This window comes from Ovis aries, chromosome 4 (assembly GCF_016772045.2).
Source record: "Ovis aries strain OAR_USU_Benz2616 breed Rambouillet chromosome 4, ARS-UI_Ramb_v3.0, whole genome shotgun sequence".
In the NCBI taxonomy this organism is placed as follows: Eukaryota; Metazoa; Chordata; class Mammalia; order Artiodactyla; family Bovidae; genus Ovis; species Ovis aries.
The window spans coordinates 102,978,738-103,005,192 of record NC_056057.1 but is presented as its reverse complement, the minus strand read 5'-3'; the positions used below and the strand labels follow the sequence as shown (position 1 = coordinate 103,005,192).

The following is a 26,455-nucleotide window of genomic DNA, read 5'->3' as shown; positions in this document are numbered from 1 at the left end:
CAATATGTCATGAAAATGAGGGCTTAATAACCACTAGCTGTTTTTAAAATTATTATTATTATTATTATTACCTTCCCTTATGCCACTATGGAAAAGCCCTGACCCTTGACTTATTATAATGTACATATGAAGAGATACAGAATGTGGCGCTTGAGAGAGATTTGAGATATCTTATTCGACCTCCTAATTCTAGTCATGAGAAATAAAGGAAAAAAAGAATCAAGCAACTTGCTTGGGGTCGTGCAACACTGACCTGAAATTCTTCGCTGCCCGTCTGTATTTGGTTAGTCCACTTAGCCTTAGGTACGCATCTTCCCCGTGTTTGTTGACAGCAGCGATTCTTGTGTGGAAATCCCTAATTTGGAAAACTGTCTCACACACTTCATAGCACATCATTCAAACCTCATAGAGTTTCTGATAATTTTTAGAAACAAAAACAAGAGACCGCTGGGCAATTAAATCTGCAGAGCCTGCAAGCTTGGCTTTGTTCGGCAGTGGGGTCTGGAGAGGTTGGAAGCCCCCCTTCAGGCTGCCCATCCTCCCCTCCCTGCTCTGCCGCCCGCAGCAGCAACCAGCGCTCGGTCCTCACTCTGCCTCCTGGTTCTCTCGGTGTTTCTGCTTCGCTGAGCGGCCTGTGATCTGATTCAGTCTATGAACAGCTCTTTAGGAAGATCTTTCTATGCGTAAGGAAGGCTCTAGGCTGGGGGATTTAGGGATGAGGGGATCCCAGCCCTTGTCCTGAGAGAGGAGGCAGATTTCCGCCTGCATGTTAAACTTACCTCCTCCTCATCCCTCATTTACCCTGCGCACGAATTCTCTCCTAGGTTCGCACAGACCACGCGCGCGTTGCATTCCCCACAAGGTTTCCCGCGTAGGACGGCTTTTGCCGGGCTCCGCCGTGCAGGGTCGGGCAGCGGCGGTGGCAGAATGCCGTCTCGGACCTCGGACGTCAGGCACGGGGACGGGGACCAAGGTGGGCGCTAGCGCTCCCGGGCCGGCAGCCCGGTCAGGGCACCTCTCCCTTCCTGGTCTCCGTTTCCTCGTGTAATAACCAGGGCGCGGCACGCCGTCCTCCGAGTTTCCCTCTGGAGCTCTCCTCTCCTGCTGCCCCTGTCTGCGCGCCCCGCCGGTCAACTCCTCACCCTCCTCCCCTCACCACCCTCCACTCCGTCCTCTGTCCACCTCTCCGGCCACCCGGCGCCTCAGGGCGGAGTTCAGGTGCAGCGGTGGCAGGTGCTCCGGATTTCGGAAAAGGCCAGAGGGGCGGGAGGGCGCGGGTGTGCAGCGGGGAGGGTGAGGGGAGGTGGAGGGAGGTGGCCTCTGATTGGTCGGGGAGGGGGAGTGGAGGCACGGAGTTTCCCACAATGCCCCGGTGCGGGGCCGCCGCGGATGGATGCTGCGGGAAGGGGCTGCCATTTGCCGCCCCTGCCAGCCGCGCGCGGACCTGCTCGCTCTCCTGCAGTGGCGGCAGCCGTCAGCGCCGTCCGCCGGCCCGGCCTCAGCAGCGGCGGCGCTTCGGCTCCCTCCGCGGCCGCCGGAGCGGTCGCCATGAACCCCAGCTCCTCGGCGGGAGAGGAGAAGGGGGCGACAGGCGGCAGCAGCAGCAGCGGAAGCGGCGCCGGGAGCTGCTGCCTGGGCGCCGAGGGCGGCGCGGACCCGAGGGGCGCGGGGGCAGCGGCAGCGGCTGCCCTGGAAGAGCCCGGGGCCGCCGGCCCGAAGGAGAAGGACGAGGCACTGGAGGAGAAGCTGCGGAACTTAACTTTCCGGAAGCAGGTCTCTTACAGGTAGGCGCGCGAGCCTGGGCAACCGGGAGGCAGGTGCCGCTGCGGGGCGCGAGACCGGTTCTACGCCCTCGGAGAGGCGCTTCTTCGGACTGGGGGCATCTCTCTCTCTCGCTCTTTCTGTCTGTCTCTCTACTTCTTCCTCCCCCTTCTGGGCTGTGTTCACTTCCCATCCCATCTTTCTGGGCTGGAGGGAAGCTACGTCTGCCAGGTTTCCCTCCGGAACTGGAGAGAAGACTGGTTCTCTGAGGTCAGAACAACAATAAAAATGCGTGTGTGTGTGTGTGTGTGTGTGTGTGTGTGTGTGTGTGTGTGTGTGAGACAGAGAGAGAGAGAGAGAGAGTGAGTGTGAGGCGATGCACACACAGGTGCCGGCTTTCTTGAGAGAAGTCCTCGAAGTTGTCCCTAAGCCTGGGTCATCTTCACCCACTCTCCCTCCGTTCCTGATTTCACTGAGTGAACCTTTGGCACTAAGTTGATACTTGAGATCACAGACGGGTAGAAAAGAACAGCGCTCTACACTGGAGAGAAATCCTTATGGAAGTTGGTCCTGCTGCGTTGTGAATCTCTGTTTGTACGTACGCAACTAGTTCCCAGGGTACCTGTACATGTGACACCCCCCCCCCCCCCCGCCCGGCCCGCCCGTCCCCGGGAACTAGTCATTGGCACATATGTATCTGTTGCAGCACCATAATTTGCAAAGAAAAAGGAAGTAGTAATTTTAACAGAAAAGTACCACTTCTCTTGGGTGTGCCCAGAAGGACAACCTGGGGAGCCTGTTGGCACGCAAGGTGTGAGGGCAAGAATGGGGCCATGCTTGTGCCCAGCATGGGTGTATTTGCAAGACAAGGACAGTGTGGGATAAATGGCCCCCAAATGATGCTCTAAAAGACTACCCCACACTGTTTCAGGAGTCACAGATAAGAAAGGAGGATTCAGTAAGTTCTCTCCTCTGCCCTGCCCAGTCTCCCACCCAAGGCAAGAATAAAGATATTGATAGGTTTGGAGAGTTTGGGAGACTACCCTTCCTGCTTGTTAATCTTAAAAGTTGAGGTGATAAACAAGCATAGAATTGCAAAGATGTTCACTTGCTCAGGCTGGGAGTACTCCTTGAAAAGAAAGCAAGGGACCCTCATTTTGAGTTAGCAGTCCTCTCCAGAAACCCATATAAAGTACTAAGGCTGTTATACCATGTGCTGTTATGTAAGCAAAAGCAGATGACAGAGGTGTGTGGGTTTGTGAGGATGTGTGTTGTATTTCTGGGGGCATGTGTGTGAATTATTGGGATCCCCATGGGCATCACCTGGACTGGAGGACCCGGTCACTAGGGCATGTGCTCTGTGTCTAAGTATTTAGTCCTTGCAACTCCAAAACCATCTTCCTGGGGAAAGTGTTGCTCCCTTGTCCCTCAAGGGCATTTTGTTCATTTGTGCATTTAGGGAGTTTCCCACCTGACTTGCTCTTTTAGTTACTCACGTAGATCAGGACAAAATGGATCTTTCTCTTGATATTTTTGGTTTCTAAAAATAGACAAGTGGTGGAAAGTGAGGCAGCTCTGAGGAGGTAGGCTAGGACACAGGCAGTTCTACTTCCTAGCTAGAATGGCTTGTCTGGCCCTGAGGGGACCAGGGACTACATTCAGCCTAATTTAGGAATTGTGAGTTGGAGGCTGTGGGGCGGTTGATTACATGAAACATATTGTGTGTCTGGGCTCCTGGGCCTAGAATTGTTCCTGTGTCATTGGTATTCATCATCAGACTCCTCCTGGGTTGCAAAGCCAGAGTTTGCAAGGGAAATCATTTCAGCTCGCCTCTTGGCAGGAGTCATTCCCTGAGCCTCTCTCTCTTGGAAAAGAGTACTGTGTGGGACTGTGGCTTTCTGGGTTGCATGCTCACACATACATGTGTATGGATGTTCACAGGCAAACACAGACGTAGACCCAGATAGTGGTGGGTTTTTTTTTTTTTTTTCCTGTAGAGAAAGAATAAGACTGCATCTGCCTTAGAGTCCACAGAAGTGGCTTCTGCCTTGTGAACATCATTTCCTTTTAAATAAAGCTTTACAGTCTCCAATTCAGGAAGCCTCCTGTATCAGCATCGTCTCAGGAGGCTGGTTAAAGATGCCCACCACCCCACACTTTCAAAATCAAACTCTCCGTGGGTGGGCATTTTTAACAGGCTCCTCAGGTGATGCATATGCACACTAATATCTGAGGACTGCTGCTCTGTGTTCCCCCCCAAACCCCCAGAAGTAAGCAGTTGACCTTTAAACTCATAATCCATGCTCAGCCAAACATGGCTAGCAGTCCCAAAGTCAGAGGAAAGGCAGAGAAAGGTAGGTATTTCATCACCAGCATGTGTTTGTGCTGGTAGCCTGGAGAGGGTCTCTATTTTGATGATGAGGAGGATTATTTTTTTAGAGACATGGTGAGTGGGTGGTGAATGGCATACCTGTTCATCATGGAAGCCATTTATGCTGGACTCAGATGTAGCTGGGCCTGGCCATTTCACTGGTGGGTTGATGAATGGTCTGTAACAAAAGGGACTTTGACTGAAGTTGAGCGTTGTCTCCTCAGTGAGGACCAACCACATCACCTCACTTCTGTGGGGGAGGGGACAGCCAAGGACGGTGACTGGAGAAAGATAATGGATGGGGGTCAAGAACACCTCACAGAATGGAATCTAGGTGAAAGGGTTGAGTTAGGGTGTGGAATATGGCCACGGTGTCAGGGGGGTCAGTTGAGGTGGGGAGGAAGAGATTTGCAGGTGGTCAAAAATAAATATCTTTTGAAGAACATGGGTGTTTACAGAATGACATGACAGGAGAGAAGAAGGGGGCTAGGGGAGAGGGTGTGTGTGCGCCTGTGTGTAGGGGGTCTCATCTGCTCCTTCTGTTGCTAAGGAACATATAAGCTAGGGTTTAAAAATAAATGAGGAGTGGGTGGGCATATGCAATGACTCCTGTCTTTTTAGGAACCAGAGCCCTTTGCAAAAAACCTTTAAATAACCATTTCTGGAGGCAGATTATTCATTTTGCTTAACTTTTACTTTGTTAAGTAAAATAAATTCCTTTCTATACCCCTCGATTTCCCCTCATTATCTTCTCTTTCTTTTTTTGGGAACCTTTTTTCCCATGAGAATTTTTCCTTTATTTCACATTCTGCTCCCCTAGAGCAAATAATCTCTGTAGACCATAAAGCTGAAGGCTTTAGAAGGCAGTGCAAGTGAACTAGTACTTTTCTGTTAAAATTGCTACTTCCTTTTTCTTTGCAAATTATGGTGCTGCAACAGATACATATGTGCCAATGACTATATAATGTGTAGGAACTGTTTTTTTAACCACTGTAAGAGTTCCCATTTAAGCCAGTATAACAACAAAAAATATCTTTTAGAAACACACAGGGGAAGGGAAGGAGAAGGTAGCTGATGTTCATTGTCTCCTGTGTACCAGAAATGGCACTAAATTTGTCCTGTTGTTCCGTTGCTCAGTTGTGTCCGACTCTTTGTGACCCCATGGACTGCAGCATGCCCGTCTTCCCTGTCTTTCACTGTCTGCTGGAGTTTGCTCAGACTCTTGTTCACTGAGTCAATGATGCCATCCAACCATCTCATGTTCTGTCTTATTTACTCTTCATGATGGTCATGATGTGATTATTCAGTTCAGTTCAGTTGCTCAGTCATGTCCGACTCTTTGCAGCCTCAGAGACTGCAGCACACCAGGCTTCCCTGTCCATCACCAACTTCCAGAGCCTGCTCAAATTCCTGTCCATTGAGTTGGTGATGCCATCCAACCATCTTGTCCTCTGTCATCCCCTTCTCCTGCCTTCAATCTTTCCCAGCATCAGGGCCTTTTCAAATGAGTCAGCTCTTTGCATCAGGTGGCCAAAGGATTGGAGTTTCAGCTTCAGCATCAGTCCTTCCAATGAATATTCAGGGCTGATTTCCTTTAGGATGGACTGGTTGGATCTCCTTGCAGTCCAAGGGACTCTCAAGAGTCTTCTCCAACACCACAGTTCAAAAGCATCAATTCTTCGGTATTCAGCTTTCTTTATAGTCCAACTCTCACATATATACATGACTACTGGGAAAACCATAGGTTTGACTAGATGGACCTTTTTGGGAAAGTAATGTCTCTGCTTTTTAATATACTGTCTAGGTTGGTCATAGCTTTTTTTCCAAGGAGCAAGTGTCTTTTAATTTCATGGCTGCAGTCACCATCTGTGGTGATTTTGGAGCCCCCCCAAATAAAGTCTCTCACTATTTCCATTGTTTCCCCATCTATTTGCCATGAAGTGATGGGACTGGGTGCCATGATCTTCGTTTTCTGAATGTTGAGCTTTAACTCAACTTTTTCACTTTCCTCTTTCACTTTCATCAAGAGGCTTTTTAGTTCCTCTTCACTTTCTGCCATAAAAGTGGTGTCATCTGAGTATTTGTGGTTATTGATATTTCTTGATTCCAGCTTGTGCTTCATCCAGCCCAGCATTTCGCATGATGTACTCTGTATCATGTTAAATAATCAGGGTGACAATATACAGCCTCGATGTTCTCATTTTCCTATTTGGAGCCCTTCTGTTGTAGATATGATTATGGTTATTTCTATTTTATAAACAAACCTAAGGATTAGAACTTGGGTAGGAGACAGAATTTAAACCCAGATCTGACTCTAAATGACATTCTCTTTAGACCTCATCCTTCTCCCCTGAACATTCACTTCTGGTTTGAATGTGTGCCTTGGACGTCTGTGTTCTCATGAATGTCAGCTGTTCTTTTACCTCTTCCACAGTATGCCACAGGTCATTATTTATTCTCTCTTATGTAATTTATTCTTTGGACTGTGTCCCTTTGGCCGTATAATTTTAAGGAACTCCTCTACTCTTTCAGAAATAGAAATGAATCTAAATTCACAATCACCAGAAAATACATTGGTTTTGCTTCTGAGAACAAAACCACCTACATGACACCTGCTATCTCTGAAGATCTCCATGTTTAGAGTTTTATATGACTTTTAATAAAAACTACACAGGTGTTGTGTAGGTGAACCTTGATCCAGGGAAGAGGTGGCCTGTCTGTACCTCTATGAGCAGCACAGAATAAATGATCAAGTGTGATTTTGTTTGTAAGGAGGACTGGGCAGTTGCTGTTACTTATGAGTTATTAATGCCTGTGCTTCAATTTCTCTATTTATAAACCTGGATGGTAATATCAGACCCTCCTGAAAGGGAATTTGGGATATGAGATAAAAGTCACAAGGAGCATTTAGCTTCTTATATTATGCTGCATGGTAAAAATGGTTCTGTTATTCTTTACATGTTGATAAGAAGACAGTATTTCCATTTCGAGTATTTCCCTGAAACACAACATTGTGATGTTAGGAAAGACTGTTGGTATGTTGAAAGCTGAGTAGGAGAACATAGAACTTGTTTTTCCTTGCTTGGGGATGTATAGTGTATGGGGGAAAGTTTTCTTTTCCTGAACATCAGTACACAGCATCCTCCTTTGTAAACCACTTTTATTTATATTATTTATTTTCATCTGTGCTTCACATACTTGTTTGATATTTAGAGGCTTCTGGATTAGGTAGAACCTTGGTTCTAAGTTACTGTTTCCTTCCTCAATAATTACTTAGGACTTGGCTAATTGTAGACTTTCTCCATCAGGATATACACTAGGCAAGCTTGCACTTGAACCGCTGTCCAGAGTACTTAAGCTGCTCTAGCTGATCTTTTCAAGGCTTGGTTTTCACATGGTAGAGTGACAACACTGGGTCCTGGGGCATCAGGGGATGAAGAAGTGGATGGGAGCTTTGCTGGTGTTCGCTTCTGCTCTGGCAACAGCTGTGTTGCCTCGTAGGGTCAGATTTAGTTAGACTAGAGCTGATTGTTTGAAACTTGTTACTTTTTTTTAAACTTTTTATTTTATGTTGGAGTATAGTGAAGAATTGATGCTTTTGAACTGTGGTGTTGGAGAAGACTCTTGCAGATCCCTTGGACTTCAAGGAGATCCAACCAGTCCATCCTAAAGGAGACCAGTCCTGGGTGTTCATTGGAAGGACTGATGCTAAGGCTGAAACTCCAATACTTTGGCCACCTGATGCGAAGAGTTGACTCATTGGAAAGGACCCTGATGCTGGGAGGGATTGGGAGCAGGAAGAGAAGGGGACGACAGAGGATGAGATGGCTGGATGGCATCACCGACTCAATGGACATGAGTTTGAGTGAACTCTAGGTGTTGGTGATGAACAGGGAGGCCTGGCGTGCTGCGATTCATGAGGTCACAAAGAGTCAGACATGACTGAGCGACTGAACTAACTAACTATAGCCAATTAACAATGTTGTGATAATTTCAAGTGGACAACAAAAGGAGTCAGCCTTACATATGCATATATCCATTCTCCCCCAACTCCCCGGCTATCCAGGCTGCCACATAACATTGAACAGGGAACACTTTACTTTCTAATCTGAAAAAATAAGGACTCCTCATGAGGGTCTAGGCTAGCTGCATCTTCCAGACTCTTCTGGGCTGGAATACACATTCCTTATGCAACCTTGAGGTGTCCTTGAAGTGGATTCAGAAGCACTCACCCTGAGATAAGAAGTATCCGACCATTCTCCTACATGTTGGGCTATGTGACATTTGCTTTCTTACAAGGGTTTGCATTGGATAACGTGGATCCTAATTATTTTTTTCTGAGACCCTATAATGGTAGTTTTAGCATAGTATTTACTGCATTAATGTGGAATGTGAATGGGTAGCTCAGGGAAGAAGGTAAGGAGCAGAGTAAAAATCTAAGCAATTAGGCTTTTTATGTTTCTTTGAAGTTGAATTTGCTCAAAATCACTATAAAAATGGACTAATTTCAAAGTGTTTGAACTGGTTGTAACTGTTTGAACTTTTGGAATTGTTTGAACTGGTTGGAATGTTATGCCTATTGCAAGGCATAACAGACCAGCACATACAGAAGGAGATTAATGGAAGAAAAACTCCCAAGTTAGGTCTGTCTGCACATAACGCTCCCCAGACTCATCTCTGGCTTGTTCCCCAGACACACCCCTTGTTAGGCTTGAGCTCAAGAGGGTCCACTTTCTGTGGTTCTTTCCTGTCCTCACATGATGCTTTCAAACATCTGTTTTAGGGCTGAGTTGTCATTTTCTGTCCTGGGAATTAGACTAGGATTTGAACCTGGCATGTTCTAGCTGACCTTGGGAATGTTATGTCACCCCTTTGAGGCTCATGTGGTAATAGTAATACTTCTCTTAGGAGTTTGTTAGGAGAATTAAATGAGTTATTTTATGGTGAGAACTCAGCACAGTGCCTTGCGCAGAGTTAACTTTAAATGTCTATTTAGGCCCTCATTTTGGTTTATAATGTGTTTATTTATGTATAGAAAATATCCTGGAAACATGTACATCAAACCATCATCACCAGTTACTTTTGAAGAGTAGGGTCTTGGTTGTAGAGCCAAGGGGATAATACACTTCTGTGTCATTAGAATTTTTCATATATTTCTTTTGTAATTAAAAATGGAAGAAATATTGAAAAAAAAAAAAAGTCTTACTCTTCCCTGCTAGGTCTTGAGCTCCTCTGAGGGCAGAAATTGCACCTTATCATTGGAATCTCTGAATCCTGTTCTTATTGCTCAGTAGGTATTAGATAAATATTTATCGAATGAATGAATTTAATTGCCTTCTTTAAATAAGCTACTATGTTATGTGCTTGCTGTCCATCTCAACTGTGGCTTTTTTCCCTTTCTACTCAGAGAAGCGTCTGCCTTTTTCTCATTTACACTTTGTCCAGCTTCCCAGGACTGTTTCTGTTTACAGTTTCCTGTGTGAGTACCTGTGCCAGCCATTTAGCCAGCTGTTGGAGGCTGGAGAGGGTGGCCGAATATCTTGCTTAATCAGCTATTTGCAGCTCATCACAGAAAAGGCCTTAATTTGCCTTCTGAGTAGCACTAATTAGCTCTCCGGCTCTCTGTCTCATCCTTTTCCAAGGGGCATCATTGATTTTCTCCTTAGGGACTTTTCTGTTGACTTTCCCTTCTCTGAGTAGAACTTAGAAAGATGGTTGCCCCACGTTTTCGGCATCTGCACCAACCGTGGTCCAGCCAGCCCGAGGTTACCCGCATGGCCTCTCTTCTGTACTGCCTTACTCGCTCTCTCCTCCCAGCTCCCTTGACTGACTTCGGATGGAAAAGTTATTTTAGGAAGAATTCCTCAATCAACGTTGTGACTCTAAACTAAACCTCTGTTTTGTTTTTGTTTTTAATGCGTTTAATCCCAAAGTCTTTGAGAAAGTACCAGCTACTTTTTATTCGTATAACACATAAAGCACCTGAAGAATGCTGGTGAGTTTTCTGACACCAGTAGTGTTCAGAGAGGTGGAATGAGCACTGTTTGGCTAATTTTAGAAAAAAAAAAAAATTAACCCATCAGAGGTGTGTGTATCGGCTGGGGGAGGGGGCTATAGCTGGGTAGAGGTGGGAAGAAGGATCTTTGCATATTATTTTAGTTCTTTCCTTCCAGCCCTTTGTGAGTTGTTGAAGTGGAGTGAATACTGTTTTCTTTTTTTTTTTTTAAGGCAACAGCTCTTAGATGGGGACTTCTGGAGTTCTTGTGCCTAACTTCCATGAAGTTAGCAAACTTCATTTGCTCCAGTGGAGAATGGTCTTTTAGGTTTTTCAGACTCATAAATAATGCTCTGATACGGAACAAATTCTGAGTTAAGCTGTAATATTAATGGTCTGGCTTTTGTTAGATGGAGGGGGAGACATTCAAAGCTTAAAAACAGTAATAATTAAACTGCAGTCAGCTCTCATTATTCTTATTCTTCAGTTCCTTGAGAGCCAGAGTCGAGTAGTGGTTGAGAGCCCTGGCTCTGGGGCCCTACCTCTTTGGTTCAGATCTCTGCCTCTGCCTACTGTGGGGCCATGGACGAGTTACTTAACCTCTCTGTGCCTTAGTTTCCCTGTCTAATGGTGATGATAATAGTCCCTACCTTGTGTGATTATTTGAAGGCTAACTGATAACGGTCTCTGTAACAAAGGAAGCAGCGTGAGTATTTTATTAGGGTGGTATCAGCCATCAGTTCAGTCACTCGGTCGTGTCCGACTCTTTTCGACCCCATGAATCGCAGCACGCCAGGCCTCCCTGTCCATCACCATCTCCCGGAGTTCACTCAGATTCATGTCCATTGAGTCCATGATGCCATCCAGCCATCTCATCCTCTGTCGTCTCCTTCTCCTCCTGCCCCCAATCCCTCCCAGCATCAGAGTCTTTTCCAATGAGTCAACTCTTCAGATGAGGTGGCCAGAGTACTGGAGTTTCAGCTTTAGCATCATTCCTTCCAAAAAAATCCCAGGGCTGATCTCCTTCAGAATGGACTGGTTGGATCTCCTTGCAGTCCAAGGGACTCTCAAGAGTCTTCTCCAACACCACAGTTCAAAAGCATCAGTTCTTCGGCATACTTATGTCCAACTAAGGACCAGATTTTGTTTTTTATTCTTCAAAATATTGAACATTCATTGAATGTTGATAGCAAGTGATAAGATTATTCAGATAATATGAAAATGAGATCTATTATACACTTTAATTTACAGGTTTTGACATTCAGTGGGGGTAGAGAATATGTTGTTTTCCTTTAACAACTTACTTACTAAAAACTAGTTCACCCTTCCTAGAGGATGTGAAGACTGCTTCCGAGTGCTCTGGAAATCGGCTCAGGCAGAAGGCCAAGGTCGGAGAAGACAGGCGCAGTGAGCAGAGTGATCAGGGGGCAGTAGCCCACAGCCCAGCTGCCATCTGGGAGCAGGAAGCCAGTCATGGAGGGAATGGGGGTCTCAGAGCTTTGAAGTGCCAGGAATAGATATGCAGATAAAGGCGGAGGTGCTACAAACAGAGTTGTCGCCAGGGTCCCCAGGATAGAGGTTATCCCTCTTCTGGCCTGACTGGATGATGTCTTCTCTGTATGTGCAGACAGTAGCTGGCCGCTGCGTCCTGGCAGTGAGAGAAAAACGTGTCCTAGGGGCAACCTGTCCTGGATTATTTCAGAAATGGAAGGCTCAGCCTTCTGGGACATGCTGTCAGTTATCTCAGCCAGACCAAATAGCAGATTTTATTTTATTTTTTTAATTTTAGAAGATTATTAAATATTTGGTGAGCAAATAAAACTGGCTCAGGATGTTGAGGTAAGTGCTGAGGAAGTAAATCCACTTTTTTTCCTTTGAAAGGCAGTTTAATTGCTTTTTTGTATCTTGAAGATCTTCAGGAAATAGCCAGAAGATAGACTTCTTGCATGGTCCAAAGAACATTTTAAAATGTGTCCTTCTTTTGTATATAAGATGTCAAAATTCTGTGGAAAAATTAATTTTTGTTTCAAAAACACTTGAAAGCAATTTGTTTAAAGATTTTTTAAAAATTATTTATTTTCAACACCAAAAACATTTCGTACTGGGGTATAGCTGGTTAACAATGCTGTGATAGTTTTAGGTGAGCAGTGAAGGGACTCAGCTAAACATATATATGTATCCACTCTTCCCCCAAACTCCTCTCCCATCCAGGCTGGCACATAACATTGAGCAGAGTTCCATGTGCTTTACAATAGGTCCTTGTTGATTATCCATTTTAAATATAGCAGTGTGTACATGACCTTCCCAAAGTCCTTAACTGTCCCTTCCCCCTAGCAACATAAGTTCGTTTTCTAAGTCTGTGAGTCTCTTTCTATTTTGTAAGCTTATATCATTTCTTTTTAGATTCCATATATGAGGGATGCTGTGACATTTCTCCTTCTGTGTCTGACTTACTTCACTCGGTATAACACTCTCTGGGTCCATCCACGTTGCCGCAAATAGCATTATTTCATTCTTTTTAATGGCCGAGTAGTATTCCATTGTATACATGTACCATATCTTCTTTAAAGATTTTTTTTTTTTTTTAAAGAGCTTCATGTAAACTTAACTGGAAGCTTTTGGAAAGGGTTCCATGTATCACTTTGAGATAAACTTCTGGAACAGTCTGCAAACTGGAAGGACTGTGTTCTCATCGTTGTCCTTCCATACATGACAGGGTTTCAGGCTGTCTCTCTCAGGCAGAGCACTTCCTGTAGAGGTTTTTGAGAAGAGAGCCTGCTTTAAAACAGTTTCTTCCTTTTAAATTGGCCCCCTCTCAGTCAATAAGCTGTAGTGTTTGTTTGTTTTTTTTCTCTCCAGCGGGGAAACACTGTCCTCAGCTTCTGAAGTCAGAAAGAAAGCAGAGGAATCTTGAACCCCAGAAGCTGGAGAGAGTAGTCTTCCCTGGCAGAATGAACACCCAGAGAGCCACCTGCTTTCCCAATGCACCCTGCCTTTCCTCCCAATGACCAAAAAGCAACACGTCACTGTTCTTGTCCTTCCCAACAACCTCCGATAGACTACTCCCCAAGTCTGCAGAGGCAGCCTGTATACTTCCAAAGAGCTGGTGACGTGCAGCTAAGAGAAGGAAAAAGCTTTTCTTCATTTGGATTTGCACATGTGTACATGCTCACTTGTTCAGTCAGGTCTAACTCTTTGTGACCCCAACCAGCCAGGCTTCTTTGTCCATGGTATTCTCTAGGCAAGAATCCTGGAGTGAGTTGCTATTTCCTCCTCCAGGAGATTTTCTCTACCCAGGGGTCAAACCTGTGTCTCCTGCATTGGCAGGTTTTACCACTGAGCCCTTTGGGAAGCCCTCAGATTTGGACTGCAAGTATTAGTTTATTCACATACCTACTTGTGTGACTATTAATCAGTCCAAGTTACTGATTTTATGAAATGCTTAATCTGTGCCAAGAGCTGCTAAACATTTTATAATAGTATTTCATTTAACCTTCAGTTAAGGAGCCCTGGAGAAGGGAATGGCAATTCACTCCAGTATTCTTGCCTGGAGACTTCCATGGACAGAGGACCCTGGTGGGCTACAGTCCATGGGGTTACAAAGAGTTGGATACTACTGAGCGAGTAACACTAACACACTTAAGTAGGGCCTATTATTTTTTCCATTTTACAGATGAAGACATGGGGACTTAGAGTGTAAGCTACTTGCCTGAGGTCACAAAGCCACTTAAATGGCAGAGTTTAGATCTATGCCTGTATTTGCTTATTGCTTCTCTAATACAGTTTTTCAGCCTGGTTCTTTTTCACCTGTTTCCATTTCCTGTGTACAAATAGCCATATTTCCGCCATCTTGTAGCTTATTAGACAGAAATCCCCCGAGAGGAGAGAGCTGTGTGTTTCATCTTAGTGTGTACAAGCAGTCTTGACATAGAAGAAGGTCTTAACAAAGGTTGATGGGCTAAGAAAACAAGAATTCTTTTCTTGTTTAAGCATGGACTCAGTTCTGTGAATACCTCTGTGCTACTGGCAATTTTAAGAAGGCCACGGTTGAGCTTTCCTTGGTGATTCTTTTTCAAACTATATGAATTTTCCATTGCATGAACTGAGGAACAAATCCAGTTTCCTGGGGCCAGGAAATGATTTGTAAGGATTATAGCCTGGAACTCCCTGATTCCAATTCCACCTCCAGTATAAGATCTTATGAGTTGTAATCAGAGTAGAACTTGAAGGGAGGTGGGTAATATAATACTTGAGATGAAGAACTTAGGAACAGTTCCCGTGTACTTTGTGTGGCCAAAATGGCATACTAGGTACCATTTGATTTAAAAATATATATATATCCTAAGAAGAGTCTTTTGCCTTTAACTAAAGGGCCTCTTCAGGCTTCAAGGGCTTGTAATGCAAGTTTTTCCATAGCAGCATATTTTAGAATTCATAAGTATATCTGTGTGCATAGTTACAGACCCCTAGAAAGTTCCAAAGGATCAGTTAAAAAACCTGAGTCATTCTTTCACATTTGAAGAAAACCTTCAGAATTTCTTAGCAAAATAAATCTCAAGTTCAAAAATAAACGTCCAAGCTATTTAAAGATTAAAACAGAAGCTTTCTATGAGCCAGTACAGAATTATAACAAGATCTAAGGGATTTTTTTTTCTACAAAAGACAAATTTCTGGAGATTTCTTAAATTGTTAATACTGACTAAATTTAGGTACATATAATAAAGATGTGTGTGAGAGCTTTACCATTAAAAAACTGCTTTCACATAATTGATCTAATTTTACCTTCCAAACAGGTAGAGGAGGTATTGTCTTCAGAGCCCTTGTACAGTTCAGAAAGCAGGCATGGCCGCTAAGTACCTGCCCTAAAGCCACATGCCAGCGACGGGCACGGCCAGGCTCAGTCTAGTTTTTGGATCTGAAGTCCCATGTTCCCTTCCCTTCAGCACCCTGACTCCTCCCACTGCTCTTTGGAAAGATGGTTCTCAATATTTCCCCCTCGTTAATGTTACTGACTTGATCTCAGCTGTTCATTGTGATCAACAAAGTTGGACTCCACCACTGGCTAGTGTCCCAAATCTGTGTCTCATTGACGAGGACAATGACCTCATCGTCTTTCTCATGACTCCCCCTGTTTTAAGTGCAAACCATACAGTGACACCACCAGTGTGACGGCAGATGTTTCATATTCTTCCTACTAGGGCAGGGGTTGGGGGTGGGGGGAAGATAGAGAACTCCTGCAGGCTCTTCCCTTGCATTAGTTGCTAAGCAGCAGCCATTTCATTGTAAAGGAGATTCAGCTCAAGTAATGACATAGGTATTCCCAGAATAGCATTTCATTTTTACAGCAACTGCATTTCACGTCTCCATATAGCATATGCTCAGTGATTTTCAGAGGAGAAATAGGCGCCTCAACACATTTGTTGAATATATAGAGAAAATTCAGTAGAGCTGATCACCTAATAGCCACACTCCTACATCCTGTGATTAAGAGTGAGCAGTGATTTTAAGGATGAGGAAGCTCGACCACCAAACAGGTATGTTTTTTGAGGCCATATCTGATGTGGACCGATAACATCTTGATGGAATGCTCTGGAGAGTTGGCAGTTCTGTTATTTGAAGTAATATGGCAGAGAGCAAAATGTGATTGCAGCCAAGGGGTTGGATCTAGGCCAGGATTTCATTGTATTGAGATTTTTGTTGGCAACCCAAGGCCCTTAAAATGAAGACAAAAGACAAGTGATGAATAGGTTTTCATTGCTTTAAACTTTGTGCAGTATTTTCTAAATTTTCTGCAACCAACACATATTCTATTTGAAATCAGCATAAATGTCTTTAACTGAAAACATAAAAAAAAAAAAAAATGAAGGCGAAAGAAAGTATTGTACAAAACTAGCGCATGTTGTGGAGAGTATCAGGAGGAAAGGTGTGGGGTAGAGGAAGATATCGAATGGCCTGATAGATATGTGTGTGAAAGGGGAGCTTCTGAGTACAAAGTTGGCAGGTGGTCTGTTTCTTCTAGTTGCACTGGCTTTAATTTGGAAGGCTGCATGGTGCACGTGTGGGAGATCATGGTCCTGCCTTTTCAAGCACTTCCGCCATCTCTGTTGTAGCTCAGACGGTGGAGAAACTTGCATGTCTCTAGACAAGGATTTTGTCTCCCAAGCACTGCTTCTAAGGAATTATTAAGGGAGTGAAGTTTTCTGTTTTCTAAGAGTGCGCTGCACACCACCACCCCTTAGTCCTTCTCTCCAAGCTGTTTGGGAGAAAGTCCCTTTTTCCAGGAGGAGATGGAATGCTTGGAAGCTGACCTTTAACTTCCAGTAAATTGTTCTCCCATTTATGGCAAAGTACCTCTTCCAGGAACTGAAAGTCATGTTCGGAAGAAATAACACATGGGTGAACCCACAAATGGTGAGCAGTTATTCCCACTGAGGTGCTGGGTTCCATAGCGTGGGTGTTTTCAGCATCTCTCCAACAATTAGTGCTTCTCATGTGTTTCATTGTGGGCTTCTGACGATTACCCGAAATGGCTTTGGTGAGGCATCTCTGGTGTTATAGGAACTCCTTATCCACTTGGGAGAATCAAGTCAAGGAGGATTGGGGAGGAGAGGACTAAAATCGTTGACTTCCTGGCCTGGAACCATAGAGAAGCCAGATGCTAATTGTCTCTCAGATAAAGCGTATCTGGGAGGTGCTCAGTGGTATGCTCTCAGCATTGTTAATAGTATGTTAATAATAATAACAGCATTTACTGAGGCTTTACTGTGTGTGCCAGGAACTGTGCTGAGTGCTTTACCTATTTATTTCAGGTAATTCTTACAGCAGTCTTATGAGGTAGGTGTCATTACTATTTAGTTTTACAGAGGCAGAAACTCAGGCACAGAGGAACAGCTCAGGGTCTCACAGCTGATGAACGCTGGAACCAGAATATAAATGCGAAAGAACTCCCTGGCAAGTGCACTTAAGAACTGCTCTGGGCCACAGACTTCCCTGGTGGCCCCGTGGTTGAGAATCCACCTTTCAGTACAGGCCACATGCATTTGATCCCTGGTTGGGGGTCAGGAGGGGCTAAGATCCACACGCCTCAGGTCAAGTAAGCCTGTGATCCACAACTAAAGAAACCCCTCTGCAGCAAATAGAGGAACCCCCGAGATGCAGTGAAGACCCAGTGCAGCCAGAAAAAAGGAAAGATTCCTCTGGGCTATATCCCAGTGTGTGTGTGACTGCACCTGTTTGCCTTGGGAGTTATCTCTACCCTGTTGTGTGCAGGGGTGTGGGATTGTACATTGCAGTGCCTGGCTCTGTGCCATGGAAACCAGGGAGGTCTTTGGGAGCTGTTGTAGCTGATTCCCCTCACCACCCTGATTCCTCCTTGGGACTTGGGGCATGAGCTTGGACACCAGACTCTTCCACCTCACCTCTTAAAGGGCTGTCAAAGGAAGTACCAGTTTGCTCATTTCCATGCCCCGTAGGGTGGTTCCTCCTGCCCTGGATCCTGTCCTTTTCAAGCAGGAATCACCAGCCCTTCTAGTGAACTGTGATCTATCCAACATCTTCCCAACGAGGTTTCTTTTTGTTTCCATTAACCAGGATTGGTTTCTATTGTTTGCAGCTAAACAAACAAAACCCCAAAAACCTATCTGACAAAATACCTTTGCAAATGGTCTACCAGCCTCTATTGGCGAGTGTCTTCCATGTCAGAAGTTCTTGGCCACATTAGGGCTATCCCACTGGTCAGATTAATGGGTTTCCCCGGTGGCTCAGCGGTAAGGAATCTGCAGCCAATGCAGGAGGCATGGGTTTGATCCCTGGATTGGGAAGATCTCCACGCCAGTATTCTCGCCTGGGAGCTCCCATGGACAGAAGAGCCTGGTGGGCTACAGTCCAGGGGTGTCACAAAAGAGTTGGATACAACTTAGCAATTAAACATCAACAATTGGTTATATATAATTGTTAGAGAGTTTTGTTATAGAAAAAACTAAAGTATTATCATTTCTTGTATCTTTAGCATGAATTAGATACTTTGTGCCTCTGTTTTGATTGTTCTCTTAAATGTCCAAACTCACTGAGTTAGTTATTTCTATTATACAGATGAGGACACTGAATCTTATAGAGAAGAACCAATTTGCTTCAAGTCAGAGAGGTGTTAACTGATGGAATCAGGATTTAGACTCACTTTGAGGTCACCCAAAGCTCGCATTTTTTCCTATTATATCATGCTGCTTTCGTATTAAGTCCAAAACGGACTCCTTTATTTCTTACTTACTGGTATGACAGTTTCACTTCTGGGGAATAGTCAGGATAATTCTCCCTCTTTTTTCTGTATGATAGGTCTTCAAATATTTGAAGTCGGGTATTACATTTTTCTTTAACCTTCTTTCCTTCAGACTAAACCATCTCCACTTTTATTGTTCCCTTATCTCATATCAAAGGTGATTTTCAGTCACCTTCCTGTTTCTGGGTATTCCTAGTTTGATAGCATACTGGTTTATCCATGGCCTTCTCCATAAGAGTTGAGCAGTTGGGACTCCCTGGCAGTCCAGTGGTTCAGACTGTGTGCCCCCAATGCAAGAGAACTGAGATCCTGCCTGCCACCTGGGTGTGGCCAAAAAAAAGAAAAGCATTGAGCAGTAAAGTGAAATTGTGGTCTAACCAGGGCCACCATTAGTGAATAGGATGTCTCTGTTAGAATTAGAAACAGGTCCAAGCCTGAGTGAACAAGTGAGCAAGTGAACCTCTTTTACCCCCGAGCTCTGTCAGCCCATGAACTAGGATTTAGCATGTGGTGGGTGGTACTTAAGCTGGGTTTTAGTCTCTGTGTGACCCTTCATGCAGTACACCATCTGCACAAGTGTAGGTATGGCTTTGGGGGGCTTAGTTCTCTTGTTGTGGCCATTGTTTGCCAAGAGTATATGGATCAGCCTAGGTGCAGGCCAATTGCTGTAAAACTCATTTCAAAAGCCAAATTTCCAGACTGCCAATTCAACAAATTACTGATGACATTTCCATGGTTTTGCTTAGGTTGCAGACATTTCACTTAAGATCCGTCATTTCAGTTTGGCTAAATGTTTGTTTGGCGTGTTTTATATTTACTTCAGATACCAGACACTTCTAGAACATTCCCGATTCCTCCTCTTGCCCTCCCTTTATTTCTCTCTTTTTTCCTAAATAAGAAAGGGGAAGCTCTCTCTTAACTACAATTTGCTGTTATCTCCATTTTCCAGACTTTGTGCCTGTACTGCTCTTCTCTGGGCCCTACTGCTGATGGACAGATGCCTGTGTCCAGCTCTTCTAAAACTGGCTTAAGCTATTTGTCTGAGAGGTTTGGGTGAGCTTTGTTTTAGTGAGCTGACACAGAGCTGATAAAGAAATCCATCTATATTTTGGCTAAACCTATATTTGGTGGTCAAGGAGATTGCTTATTTTATCCAGAAGAGAACATTTTGCTGTTTTATGTAGGGTTGTTCAATATGGTGTTCATATGGAGCCATGTGTGTCTATCAAGAGAAAATAAATTAAATTTGAAATCCAGTTCCTTGGTCACACTCCCTGCACATTAAGTACTTAATTGCCATAGGTGCTAGGACCCACCCTATTGGAAGTACAGATGCAGACCATTTTTATCACTGCAGAAGGTTTTATTGAATGGCACTGCTTTGAGGGATTAGTGTCAAGGCACTAATTTATCAAAACTACCAGAAAAACCTCTAGCTAATCATCCTTAAACAACAACCTTGAATGGCACAGTCCTTGAATTAAGTTGTCTAATTCTGTAATTAAGAAGTTACATCTTAGGGGTTTTCCTGGTGGCTTGGTGATGAAGAATCTGCCTGCCAATGCGGGAGACTCTGGTTCTATCCCTGATCTGGGAGGATCCCACCTGCCTCGGAGCAACTAAGCCCGTGCACCACAACTACTGAGCCTGTGCTCTAGAGCCTGGGAGCTGCAGCCGCCCAGCCCCTGTGCGGTAACTACTCAAGTCTGTGCACCCCTGAGCCCCGCCCTGTGACAGGAGAGGCCACTACAGTGAGAAGCCCATGCACTACCAGAGAGTAGCCCCTGCTTGCTGCAACTAGACGAGAGCCCACACGGCCACGAACCCAGCGCAGCCAAACGCAAATACATGAAGGGGTGTGTGTGTGTGTGTGAGTGTGTGTTAGGGCTTCCCTGGTGTCTCAGATGGTAAGGAATCTGTGTGCAATGCAGGAGATCCAGGTTCAGTCTCTGAGTTGGGAAGATCCCCTGGAGAAGGGAATGGCAACTCCCTCCAGTATTCTTGCCTGGAGTATCCCATGGACAGAGGAACCTGGAGGGTTACAATCCATGGGATCACAAAGACTCACTCATGGCAGAATGACTAACACTTCCACTTCAGGAAAAAAAAGTTACGCTTAGAGGTATAGCTAAGTAGGAGAGAGCACTGTAGACAGGGGGAAAGAGAAAGGCATTCTGGGTGTCCCCATTGGCCGGCTTGTCCCCCATCAGCCTGCTTGTCATGTGTTCCTCCCCTCCTCACTACAGTGGTGGCTGATTTCCAAAACAGTAGAGATGGGAAGTTTGTCTTCTCTTTCCTTTGCAAACTGCGTCTTCCTCTGCCTTGCCAGACATCCGTGGCTCTGTGTGGGAGTGAACATGTTCTGTGACTTTAGGGTGCATTGGATTTTTTGTCATTGAAAGTATCAGTACTTAGCTCAGTACTAGATGCATCTGTGGGTAAGAGTGAAGGGTATGGAGAGAGCAGTACTGCTTCTCTACAAGTAGATTCCTGAAATTCGGGCAAGGGCATGGCCCGAGATACAAGGTATAAACTTGGAGTATGGACATGTAGCTTCAGGTTCTGTCTATGTCACGGAAAGCTCTCAGTATGTCCTGTTTTAGTCTCAACGTTAGTTCCCATTATGTTCAATAAATATTTATTGTACATTCAGCAGGGAGACATGGAATTAAAAGCCTGGATTTAAACCTTTAATGTGGCTCACCTAGCTCCTACAGGAAAGACCTTAGAAAGCTGCGGAAAGAGCTTCAAGGACAAAGCAAAAGCCCCAGGAGAATCCTTATGTGTTTGTGTGGATTCTCTCTGGTGTGTTGAACTACCAATACTGCACACAAGGGTGTTCTAAAAATAACCCGGGTAATGTGCATCTTCTGCCGAAGGGAGTGAGATAGTTTGTGAGGATGATGAGAAATGGAAAGGGAGAAAAGCTTTGGAAGATGAGAAATGAAATACACGAATCTCAATGGCCTCTGAGGCTCTCCCACGCACTGAGCACTTTCTTTGAAGTCTTGATATTGAAAACCAAGAAAAAGTACAAAAAGAAAAAAGTGTCACTGGAAGAAACATTGGGTTTTTCTCACCTCTGTTGTATAATCCAAGCAGTTCCCTGGATAAAAAATGTACCTGTTTGATAAGAATAGTTATGGGATGCTCATACTGTTTATGGCAAACAGATGGGGGAAAAAGTGGAAATAGTGACAGACTTTATTTTCTTGGGCTCCAAAATCACTGCGGATGGTGACTGCAGCCACAAAATTAAATGACACTTGCTGTTTGGAAGAAAAGGTATGACAAACCTAGACAGCGAATTAAAGCAGAGCCATCACTTTGCCAACAAAAGTCCATATAGTCAAAGCTATTGTTTTTCCAGTAGTCATGTACAGATATGAGAGTTGGACTATAAAGAACACTGAGTGCTGAAGAGTTGATGCTTCCGAATTATAGGGCTGGGGAAGACTCTTGACAGTCCCTTGGACAGCAAGGAGATCAAACCAGTCAGTCATAAAGGAAATCAACCCTGAGTTCTCAATTGGAAGGACTGATGCTGAAGCTGAAGTGCCAATACTTTGGATACCTGATGCGAGGAGCTGACTCACTGGAAAAGATGCTGATGCTGGGAAAGATTGAGGGCCGGAGGAGGAGGGGGTGACAGAGGATGAGATGGTTGGATGGCATCACCAACTCAATGAACATGAATTTAAGCAAGCTCCCTGAGATAGTGAAGGACAGGGAAGCTTGGTGTGCTGCAGACCATGGGGTCACAAAGAGTTGGACTCCTTTAACAACTGAACAGCAACAGTGGGGTACTCACTTGTTACAAGTGTGAAGCACAATTTCAAGCCCTCTGCCAGGAATCCAAAGTCAAACAATATATCATTTCTCCCTTAAAACTGGTTCAAGTTGCTTATAACTTATTGGGGAAACAAAAACTGCTTTGAGTGCCTACTGTATGCTAAATACTACGCTAAATGCTAGAAATAAAAGAGAAATCAGAACCATTGTTATCAAGAATTTATGGTCTAGGGAGAGAGATGAAACGATTTGATCGGAAACAATACAGATTGATAAACACAGAGTTAGAAGGATTTGGGGCCAGGTGAGAGAGGCCAGAGGAAAGGTTTGACAGAGATCTTTTAGAGCAGCTGATGGTTAAATGTGCCCTGAAGAAGGAAGAGGAGATAGCTGGGTAGAGATAGCTAAGTAGCTTTGTTCACCAATTCAATGCAGAAAACATGCCTTAACTTCTTTTTTTAAAAATTAAGTTTTTAAAAGTATAGTTGATAAGGAATCTGTTTGCAATGCTGGAGACCCAGGTTTGATCCCTGGGTCAGGAAGATCCTCCAGACAAGGAAATGGCAACCCGCTCCAGTATGTTTGCTTGGAGAATCCCATGAGCAGAGGAGCGTGGCAGGCTGCAGCCCATGGGGTCCAAGAGTCCAACATGACTTACTTAGCAACTAAGCCACTACATAGTTGATTTACAGTACTGTGTCTATTTCTGTTGTTTTGCAAAGTGATTCAAATATATACATATACGTATATACACTTTCATTTTCGTATTCTTTTCCATTATGGTTTATCACAGGATGCTGAATAGAGTTACCTGCGCCACACAGTTGGACTTGTTTAGCCATTCTGTATGTAATAGTCTGCATCTGCTAATCCCAAGCTCCCAATCTGTTCCTCCCCCATGGCAACCACAAGTCTGTTTTCTCGGTCTGTGAGTATTTCTTTTTGTAGACAGGTTCATTTGTGTCATATTTTAGATTCCACATGTAAGTGGTTTCATATGGTATTTGTCTTTATCTTTCTACTCCCTTTATTTAGTAGGATTATCTCTAGGTCCATCCCCGTTGTTGCAAATGTTGTTATTGCATTTTTTTAATGGCTGGGTAGCATTCCATTACATAAATATACCACATCTATAGTCATTCCTCTGTCGACGGACATTTATGTTGTTTGCATGGCTTGGCTGTTGTGAATAGTGCTGCTATGAACATAGGGGTTCATGCACATATCCCAAGTTCTAAATGGCAAACTAGAAACAGAGTCTCTAACACAATCCATTTACTTTTAATCTCTTATGAACAGCACCCCCACATTGATCATTTGAATTTTTTGAATGAGGGAAGCTTTAAACAGGTTCTGCTACCTGTTTTAAATCCACACATAAAGGACCTTTACTAAGAGCTCTGTCTACTCCATCCTTGTTAGACATCAGCTTCTTGGGCAAAGGTAAACAGCAGGCAGTGATGGACATGATCATGTCTGGGTGGTAGGAACACAAATGAGGGGAGAGTGGTTAGTCTCGATTGGAAGATGTTTTCTTGGAGTTTGAAGGAAGAGATGGGACACAGGAGGTCAGGTCTGGAAGACAGTCAGGCCACAGGAACTGAATGAGAAAGGACTCAGTGGGGAGAAATGCATGAGTATTTGGGAAGCAGTGTTGCTTTATGCGTGGAGGTATGTAGTAGAAGTTTAGACCAAGAAGATAAATTGCATGCTCATTACAGAAGACCTGGAAGGCAATCAGAAGAATTTGGATTTTGTAGTTATTAAATAATGGAAACCTATTGGAAATTTTGGGGCAGAGAGTTGACTCCATACCCAAAGGTGAGGAAGTCCTCCCTGGATTCATTGCCAGGGACCCTTGTGAAGCCACTGTCAACACCGCACTGCCTCTCAGCATCCACACTGGCCGAGAGCTTCCCTCCCTCCCTCCCTCCCCCAGGACTTGAAGAGTGAAGGGAGGCCCAGTGGCCATGGTGTCTCAGAAGCCTCTGGGACAGTTGGAAGGAGGAAGGGGAGTGACTCTAAAATTCATGAGAGTTTGAGAAAGGAGAAAGGAAAAAAGAGAATGTGGGATACCCTCAGAGTCTGAACACAAACTCATTTTTACATAAAGTAGTGTAATACATGGTTAGATTTCATGTCATTCATTAATACTTTAGCTAAACAATCTTATGTTAAGTTCAAAGCAGTGACTACACAGAAAACTTGAGAAGGGCTTGCCTCTAAACTGGAGACTTCCTCTCTAATCTGTTTTGAATAACTCCCCACATTCACATCATCGATTTTTTTTTTTTTTTAATGGAGTGGAATGTTTTATCCCCCAGATTCTAAGACCTGGAAATCACTGAACAAATTAATGGATAAATATGTGTTCTGAATGTACTAGAAAATAGTTGTCAAGCAGCTTAAATGTTGTTCCCTATCAGAGGGCTGTGTTCCTGCCTAACACTATCACGTGAATGGCGATTGGTCAGACCAGTTAATAGAAACACAGATAATTTTGCAGCTAGGAAAGATTGGCTTTCGCTGCAGACTGCACACTCCTTTCAGACCTAATCTTCAGCAAATGGAGTGCAGCATTGTGGTTGAAAGTCGGTGTGACCAATTCAGTCCCCTGGCTCTCACGCCTGTTCCTGGAGAATTAGGATGATGTCCAGCTTACATTCTACACTATGTACATCGCATTGCAACACCCGAGAGCTAGCTTGTGCCCTGCATTTTGGAAAATTATCATTTTTTGTCATATAAATGGAAAATAGAGGAAATAGAGTAGAAGAGGGAGCCACTTGGAGATCAAAATAATATTAACATGCAAGGAAAGAATAGGATCTTGGCTCCAGGCCACCCAGAGTGATGAGCACTCTTGGGCTCACAGAACCATGTGAGCTGTCTGATGGGGAGAATGCAGCCTGCAGACTAATTTCAGGATTAAGATTAGGACCCTCTCTTTACTTTCTAACCGAATCAAGTTATTCTTAATATAGTGACTACCACAGTATCATCATTCTGTTTGATTTACTAAACTCTAAAATGCGGAACTTCCTACTCTGTTCTGTGTTACTCAGTGAAGCCAATTTTTTAGTACACAAATGTTCATCACAGCTTTATTTGTAACCACTGTAAGCTGGAAGCAACCCAGTGTCCATGAACAGGAGGAGAGAAATAAATCCCAAAGTCAGTTTTGTTTGACATGAAATAGACTACTCGCAGTTCCCCCCCACCCATAGCTTTCATTCAAAAATATTTACCATCATGCCCTAGATTAAATAAGGCATAAACAAAATTAAAAACCACATAGGTTAATGTGTCCCTGTCCATTCATGTTAGAAAATAGTACTACCTGCTTCAGAATGTGTGTGTGTGTGTGTGTGTATGTATGAGTGTAAATGGGGTTTGCTTGTTTACTTGTCACTTACTAACCCTCATACAGACCTCATTCTCTGCAGTCCCCAGTGTTGTCATCTGAACAGTGAGGCTGGTGGTGCCTCGTACACAACATAATTGTTGAATATATTAATTCCATTCCTGAATGGAATAATGAATGTACCCTCTACACTGTAAGTGAGGTGAAGTGAAAGTTGCTCTGTTGTATCTGACTCTTTGTGACCCCGTGGACTACAGAGTCCATGGAATTCTCTAGGCCAGAATACTGGAGTGGGTAGCCTTTCCCTTGTCCAGGGGAATCTTCCCAACCCAGAGATTGAACCCAGGTCTCTCACGTTGCAGGCACATTCTTTCCCAGCTGAGCCACAAAAGAAGCTCAGGAACACTGGAGTGGGTAGCCTATCCCTTCTCCAGGGGATCTTCCCAACCCAGGAATCGAACCGCGGTCTCCTGCGTTGCAGGTGGATTCTTTACCAGCTGAGCTGCGAGGGAAGCCCTCTAAAGTCTTCTGTAAATGCCGGAAGTGGCTGCTCTGCCACGGTGCTGAATTGTGCATGTGCTTCTGCCATGGGTGATGTGAAGACCTTGTGAATATCTCAGGGCAATTCGGTCTCTTCATGATGGCCTTGGAGCTTTTGTCTGCTAAGGGGGCATGTCATTGTGGAGATATGCAGATGTGGGTTTGTGAGGATCAGCCGGCTTTTTGTTTAGTTTCAAAATAAAGCACAGAGCTTCCCTGGTGACTCAGTCTGTAAAGAATCCACCTTCAATTCGGGAGACATGGGTTTGATCCCTGGGTGGGAAAGATCCCCTTGGGAAGGAAATGGCAACCCACTCCAATATTCTTGCCTGGGAAATCCCATGGACAAAGGAGCCT

At 44.4% G+C, this 26,455-nt stretch overlaps 1 protein-coding gene across 5 annotated transcripts in view; it reads left to right on the top strand.

The window, feature by feature from the left end:
* The first annotated feature begins 1,361 nt into the window (after positions 1-1,361).
* The window catches only part of DGKI (diacylglycerol kinase iota), a 513,862-nt gene continuing 488,768 nt past the window's right edge, over positions 1,362-26,455 (top strand). For all 5 annotated transcript variants that reach the window (XR_009600539.1, XM_060415131.1, XM_027968850.3 and 2 more), the window contains exon 1: positions 1,362-1,784. Coding sequence is in view for 4 of the 5 variants with exons in the window: in XM_060415131.1 (XP_060271114.1) it covers positions 1,390-1,784 (395 nt within the window). In the remaining variant the exon portion in view is untranslated. The remainder of the gene's footprint in view (positions 1,785-26,455) is intronic.